Source organism: Setaria viridis, chromosome 1 (genome assembly GCF_005286985.2).
Source record: "Setaria viridis chromosome 1, Setaria_viridis_v4.0, whole genome shotgun sequence".
Lineage (NCBI taxonomy): Eukaryota > Viridiplantae > Streptophyta > Magnoliopsida > Poales > Poaceae > Setaria > Setaria viridis.
The window spans coordinates 9,079,735-9,087,006 of NC_048263.2; the positions used below are offsets into that span (position 1 = coordinate 9,079,735).

Sequence of the window (7,272 nt, forward strand, 5' to 3'; positions counted from 1 at the left end):
TCTTGTAAGTTAGTGGGAAGTATACATCTCCTTCATTTGTTACAGCTTAAGTAAATCTTCCTAAGAACTTTTTTATATCTTTTTGTATGACCCTTTAAACTCCGTCCCCAGTCTTTCAGGAACTTTTTAACTCTTTTGATTTTAATGGTCCACACATCAATGGAACTCTCGGCTGTAACTCCCCAGCTGGTCGTTGGATCCGCTTCGTGCGGCCAAGATCGGTCGACCCGAATAGTTGCCGGCGGCGGCAAGTCTCCATGACTCCATGCATGGTCCTCGCGATGGGCCGCCGCTCCCCTTGCACGATGCGCTGCGCCGAGCTTCATCTCCAGTGATCCCCCAGCCGGTCGGCGCCGCCCACGAAGGCAGCGGGCACTCTGGAAGAGACAGGCTAGCTAGCTGGGGACGTCGTGCTCTGCCCCGGCGGCCTTTCCTCCTCGTCACATCACGAGGTAGAAGAGCAAAGGATCGATGCTGAACTCGACCTCGCGGTCCAGTCCAGGTGCTCCGACCCCCGGCCGCACGCCCGCACGCTGCAGCCCCGCCTCCCGCGCGTTCGCGCGGCTCGTCGCCGTGAGCACGCGTACGCTGTCCGCGCGCGCGCACGGCCGTCCAACCCATCTTCATGCTCGAGCAGCGCCACGGAGGAACACGCTCGCGACGGCGTCGGCGTCGAGCCGGAACACGCGGAGGATTGAGGACACACAGCTAGCGCAGGATCAGGATGGATTGATGATCGATCGTACCCACCAAAACCTTGTACTGTGATCAAATGTGTGGCACCCATTTTATTTCTTATTCATCAACTTTTTGCCAGAGTTACATGTCACAGCTTTCACAGGTCTCTGCAGCTCACGAACGATACACAGCTGGACCGTACTACCGGCGGCGGCCGGTGTTAGCCGCAGCATGCGTGCGCGCGGCAGCCTAGCCGACGCGGGGGGTCTTGGCGACGGCGCCATGGGCGTCGATGAAGACGCGGACGCGCTTGGGGTTGGGGCCGGGGAGCAGGTGGGTGCCCTGCGGGAGCACCTCCACGGCGACGTCGGGCCTCTCCTGCATGATCCTCGTCACCGCCGGCGTCGCCGCCATGCCCACCACCTCCGGCCACGACGACTTCTGGTGGTGGTTCGGAGCAGACGATCTCGCCTTGAACGACGACGACGACGACCCGTCCATTGTTCGACGTACGTGTTCCTCCAAGGATTGGTGATTCGATTCTACTAGCTAGTGATGGCAGTGTGGATCGTGGACTGGATAGATTGTGATCTGCTCTGAATCGAGGGCGAGAGCCATCTCTTACTTATAGATGGCCGGTGTGACTGTGACGCATGGCGTGTGAGTAGCAAAAACGCTAGCTGCAGCAGATGCAATGTTGGTTTCACCGACCCAAGTTGTCCGGTTTTGTTTGCGTCAACATGATTGATTAAACGAAAACACCGGAACTGTCGAGCATTGCAGTGATCGAAGAAAACCGCATGAACGCATGTACCCCTAGGCCCTAGCAAAGAATGGATCGATTTTCATGAAAAACGACGAATTATGTTGGTCGATTTCATCGATCCCCTGGTCATGCGCACTATCCCCATCTCCAGCGTCCCTGCTTGGAGCTGCAAGTATTTCCTTTTCCTTTTCCTTTGTGTTTTAGGGAATGGGCTAATCTATCTATCTATCTATATATCTATCTATCTATCTATTATCTTAGTACAAGAGTGTTAAAAGAAATCACCACGCTCACCGAGAGAGTCTAAAAATTACCACGATAATCGAAAAAAAGATAAGGATATGCACCATTGGATTTTATGAAGATCTAACGGTCAAGATTGACTCGAGAGTTAAGATTTATTTTATAAATGTAGATGGAAATAGTGACAAAGTATAATTCCTTTTTTAAGTTGTACCTCCACCGCTAGAACTACAAGAGATAATATTTGGATCATTTATGCTGTTATGAAATAAATACTTCTCCGTTCCAAATTATAGGTCATTCCAACTTTCTTGGAGAGTTAAAGCATTTCAAGTTTGACCAAATTTATACAATAAAGTACTAACATTCATAATACCAAATAAGTACCATTTATTTCTTCATTAAATATATTTTCATGGTATATCTATTCGGACCATAAACTTTTATGATTCTATCTATAATTGTAGTCAAACATAAAATAGTTTGACTTTCCAAGAAAGTTAGAACGACTTATAATTTGGAACGGAGGTACATGGTCTTGAAAATAAATACATGCATCCATATTTATAATTTTTTTTACCCCACGATTGCACATGACCATCCTTTTGATTCCTCACATAGCATGGCGCCCGCCTCCATGCAAAAACCGGCCGATGCCAAACCTCGCCCCGTACGTCAAGATCTCTGGCCACCCGGGCTCCCAGTAGCCACCCATGATCCCCGTTGTCAAAGCTGTCCCGCCGTAGGCTCTTAGCACTCCGACCTACGTGCGCTTCTCTGCCTCCATACGATCTCAACGTAACGACATATGTAGGCTTGAATGATACATCAAAGCAATCTTAACGCAAGGATCTTGATCAGGTTCCATCCGCAGGCTTGAATGCCTATTAGGAGCTTGATCAAGTGCAATCGTGTGCAGCAGGCAAATAGTCAGGATCAACAAAAATACGTTCAGATGAGATGTTCTGTAGGTGCTCACGAGGCAGGTGGTGGAGCTGACTGTCCGCCTACAGGGACTGTGCAGGCACCACCGCAGGCGAGCACTGAAGATCGCAACCAGCTTTGGTGCTGTGGTGGTGAGCAGATTGGCTGGCGATGGCGCTGGCACCCATGCCGGAAGCTGGTACAACAGCAGGCAGTGTAGATCTCAATAGTTTCGGTACCCTCATGGCGCCTAAAGTGTGCTCGAACGAACAAAGAAACGACAGCATGGCGTGGATGGCCACCTACGGTTGGAAAAAATCAATAGAGAAAATCTGAGAAACATGAAGGAGCAAGTGAAGCAACTGGTGGTGAGATGGAAACAAAGGCCAAAGAGAGAGAAACTGAGGCAGAAAACAATTTCCCGGCAAGGACAAAGATGACCGAGAGAAACCATGGTGCGTCTCGAGGACATATTCCATATTCTTTTCCAAAAAAATAATTAAATTAATTTATTTAAAAGTATGGAAACAATAACCGCAACCAAAAGGTACAAAAAGAAATACAACAAAAATCCACGGTGAGCCCAAGCTGACAAAAAAAAAAGTAAATTAGCAGCCCCTTTGATATGCTTCAGAATTAAACGAATGAACTAAGAGTCTACTATGTGAAATAGATATAGATAAATACGTAGGTTTTTTAGTAAAAACAATCTAAATAAATCAATGCGTAGTCAGACTTTCATACTTAGTGGGAACAAAAACCTAGACAAAGGACTACATAAAATCAAATTTATAATAGCTAATATTTTAGATTAAAAACAGGGGAAAAGTAAGGGACACTGGTGATGGAAGGAGGGGTTTACAGCAGTAAAATTTAATTAAAACATGACCTACACATTGTTGATTTCCGCTTAATTTCATTATTTTTTTTTCAAAATTGAGGGATAATAATAACGACTGATCTGCTGGGAGGATGTATAAGCATCATCATAATGACATGGCATATGCAACTATATTTATTAAATATGTCAAGGCAATTTAGAAATTATGTATTGATTGATTGTAAATTTACGATGTCTTGAATAAAGGATTTTAAAATGGCAGAGCAACAAATCTAGCCGTGCTATTTGTGCGAGCCACCTTGCTAGTTTTTCTCCAATAGGAGGGGAAAAATTCTAAAAAGTTTGGATTTTATGGGGTTTTTTTAGATAGAGAGGATTCTAAACTGGATTTTTCCTTGTGCGGCCACCGCTTGTTTATTTTCCGGCGTTGAGGCCCACGAACCAAGGGCCGGCGGCCTGGGGACAATGCTTCTTACGGCCCAATAGGCCTACGGTCAATCTTCTGCGATCACAGAGCTGAGACAGAGACGACACTGGCTGAATGCCTGAACATGATGCATTTCCGGCGCGACTCATTTGTTCGGCCGCGCAAATCTGCAAACCTGATCGGCATGCTTGACACGACACGCACCACGGATACAACCTGCATGCACTCGCTTATGTGCAGCATAACCAATCGATCCATAGATCTCTAGTTTACACGTGCAAGGTACTAGCTTCGTCAGTGGCGGCGGCCGCCGGCGAGGAACGCGAGCGCGCCGACGAGCGGCGCGTTGGTGTAGGTGGACGGCTCGGCCTGGGCGTAGTTGTCGCGGCTGTCGGTGTACGCGTCCCCGCCGTCGGGCCCGCCGACGACGGCGCCGACAAGCACGTTGGCGTCGGGCTCCGCCGCGTGCAGGTACCGGAACCCCTCGTCGCAGCCGATGCGCGCCGGGTGGTCGCGCACCGACGGCATGGACGCGCCGCGGTGATGGACGCGGCGCGGGAACCGCGCGCCGAACCCCACCATGTACGACGTCGCCGCCGGGTTCGCGCCCAGGATGTAGTCCACCTGCCGCCTCGCGACGGCGACGAGCGCGGAGGGCGGCACGGCGCCGCCGCCGCCGCCGCAGGAGACGGAGGCGCCGGCGGTGCTGAGGTACTTGGCGTAGGCGAGGAGGAGGAAGGTGGTGGAGGTCACGTACTGCATGTTGCTGTCGCCTTCCTTGAACAGGAGCCCCCCCGGCGTGTACTGCGAGGGCTGGAACCCGGCGGCGCCCGGCACCAGCGAGCACACGTAGCTGTCGGCGTGCGCCTTGTAGAGCTTCAGCCCGGCTGCCGCCGCCGCCGGCTTGTCGCCGGCGGCGTGCGGCTGCAGGAATCCCTTGGCGAGGAGGACCTTGGTGCCCACGCGCTTGTCGTCCCAGCTGAAGGTGAAGTCGTCCTGATCCGCGCCCAGCGTGTGCCCGTTCGCGTAGATGTACGACAGGTACGTGTCCGCCGACGAGTTGCCGGCGCCGCCGCCGCCCTTCCCCGCCGCCGTCGCCAGGTGAAGCCACGCCGCCGCCCACAGGAGCTCGTCCTGCATGGTTGTTCATTAGTAGTAGTACTAAAACTACCAAAACAATTCCTATGATTGGCCCAAATGAACCTAGCTTTGGCTTATCCAGCAAAAAGAAGAAGAAAGGAATCTAGCTGAACTGAAGCTGCGAGGTTATTGGTTGCCAAGAGCTCAGAAAAGATTCAGAGAAAATGCAAGGGACATGTGCCATCTCTGGTGAAAGAGACAACAAGTTTTGGATGTACCGGCCCGTGCCTTTCCATGCAACGCATATGCGTCTGAATTCTGACGCTTGCAACAACAAAAAGTTTCTGAAATCGACAGGCAGAGACAAAGGAGTCAAAGCTTGTTGCGTTGCGTACATGGTAGCCGGAGTAGGAGCAGTAGAACGGGCACGCCACGTAGCTGAGCGAGTCGCTGTACGAGCCCCTGTACCTGTCCGCGAAATCGAACACCTGCACGCGCACGTCATGTCGTCACGGGCATCGCCGGCGAGGCATGTGAGCTGAGTTCACCAGACATCGGGTGATCGATCGATAGGTTACTGTTACCTTTCGAGCTGTCTGGAGCAGCTTGGAGGAGTACGCCGGGTCGCAGGCCCGGAACACGAGGGACGCGGCGGCCAGCGCGGCGGCGGTCTCGCCGGCGACGTCGGAGCCGGGCTTGTCGGGGGTCACCTTGTAGATGCTCCGCGGGGTGTCCATGTCCTCGGGCCGCTCCCAGCACCGGTGGTCCTGGTACGGGTCGCCCACCTGCACGTACAGCGCGTCCGGCGCCGCCGCGGCCGCCTTGAGCAGATAGTCAGCGCCCCAGCGCACGGCGGCCCTGGCGTTCTCCAGCTGGCCGGCGCGCGCCATGGCGTCGCCGAACTCGACGGCGCCCCACGACAGCATGGTCACCGTGAACGCCATGGGCAGGCCGAACTTGACGTTGTCACCGGCGTCGTAGTAGCCGCCGACCAGGTCCACCCCCTCCGCGGAGCCGTCGGAGAGGCCCGAGTCGCCGCGCCACGCCACGCGCTGCCCCGGCGGGAGCCTCCCGGAGCGCTGCGCCTCGAAGAAGAGCAGCGCCTTGTCGAGGGCGTCCGCGTAGTTGAACGCCGCCACGGCATTGCTGCCGGCCAGGAGGCAGATGACGGCGACGGCGAGGAACACAGCGGCCTTGTTGGTGGCGCTCACGGCCGCCATTAGCTCGATGCGTATTTTGCAGCTACAACGAGTGCATGCTGTCAGGTGTCATCCCAGTGGAACATATATAGCGGATTATGGACAGATCAAATCAAGCTGCTGCGTCATTGACACACATGAGTATGGGATGCTGGGTGGAGACGACGACAGGTATGGCAGTTGTTCGTTGGAAGCAACCGAAAAAGGTGGCGTCTGTTACGGGGCAATAGAGTGCAGTGGATGTCGTGAGTGGTGGTCAAACTGCTGCCGCTGTGTAGTGTAGTGTAGCTATAGAGGGTATTTGATACTAAGTGCTAAACTTTAGCAGTGTCATATTAGATGTTCGGATGCTAATCAGGAGGACTAAGACGAGGAGGGGCTAAAGTTTAGCCCTGGGCTAAAATTTAGCCCTCTCAAATGTTGGGGCTAAAATTTAGCCCTTGGGTGTTTAGGTGAGGGGTTAAAGTTTAGCACTTGTGTTGACAAAAGACCCATTTACCCATGATTTCTCTCCTCTCCTTTACCCCTCCTCTCATTATTCCTTCTCAACTTCTTCGTGCCCGGCCCCAAGTACCACCTATCCCTCACCGCCGGGGACACCAAGAAGCAGCCGCACCTTGGAGCTGACCCCAGCAAGCGGGCCTCCTGCTTCGGCCTCCTCGGCGGCGGCGGCAGCGACCACCACCCCAAGAAGCCCGACCCCTCCGCGGTCCAGCTCGTGCTCGCGTCCTTCCTCGGCGTCATCGTCCTCCTCGCCACCAACACCTAGGCATGTCCCTGGGCGGCTCCATGGTGGGCATGTCCCTAGGCGGCTCCGGCGGTGGCGCATCCAGAAGCACGACGAGGCCGCCGTGCAGCAGTTCTGCAAGGCAGGCGGCGGATCCGGCCGAAGGAGGTGGGCGGAGCCGGCGCAGCATCCTGGGCTCAGATCCGGCGGTGGGGCCGACGGATGCGGCGGAGGCGGCTCAACGGATCCAGGCGGACGCGGCTCGGGCAGCGGAGGAGAAGGCGGTCGAGGAGGAGGGGAGCCCGGCGGAGGTGGAGGCGGCGGGACCGGGCGGAGAGGAGGCCGGCGGAGGGGAGCCCGGTGGACGTGACGGGGCCTGACGGAAGG

At 54.3% G+C, this 7,272-nt stretch overlaps 1 protein-coding gene across 1 annotated transcript; it reads right to left on the reverse strand.

The window, feature by feature from the left end:
• Window positions 1-3,994: 3,994 nt before the first annotated feature.
• On the reverse strand, window positions 3,995-6,678 carry LOC117845356 (endoglucanase 4). Its single transcript, XM_072290865.1, has 3 exons — window positions 5,544-6,678; window positions 5,355-5,447; window positions 3,995-5,013 (listed from the first exon to the last, which is right to left on the reverse strand). The coding sequence occupies exons 1-3, from the start codon at window positions 6,177-6,179 to the stop codon at window positions 4,174-4,176; spliced, it is 1,569 nt and encodes a 522-aa protein (XP_072146966.1). The 5' UTR covers window positions 6,180-6,678; the 3' UTR covers window positions 3,995-4,173.
• Window positions 6,679-7,272: the final 594 nt, after the last annotated feature.

Coding starts and splice junctions, on each gene's coding strand:
- LOC117845356 (XM_072290865.1), bottom strand. CDS start 6,179: ATGGCGGCCGTGAGCGCCACCAACAAGGCCGCTGTGTTCCTCGCCGTC. Junction 5,448..5,543: donor TGCTCCAGACAGCTCGAAAG/GTAACAGTAACC, acceptor GTGCGCGTGCAG/GTGTTCGATTTCGCGGACAG. Junction 5,014..5,354: donor GCTCCTACTCCGGCTACCAT/GTACGCAACGCA, acceptor ACAACCATGCAG/GACGAGCTCCTGTGGGCGGC.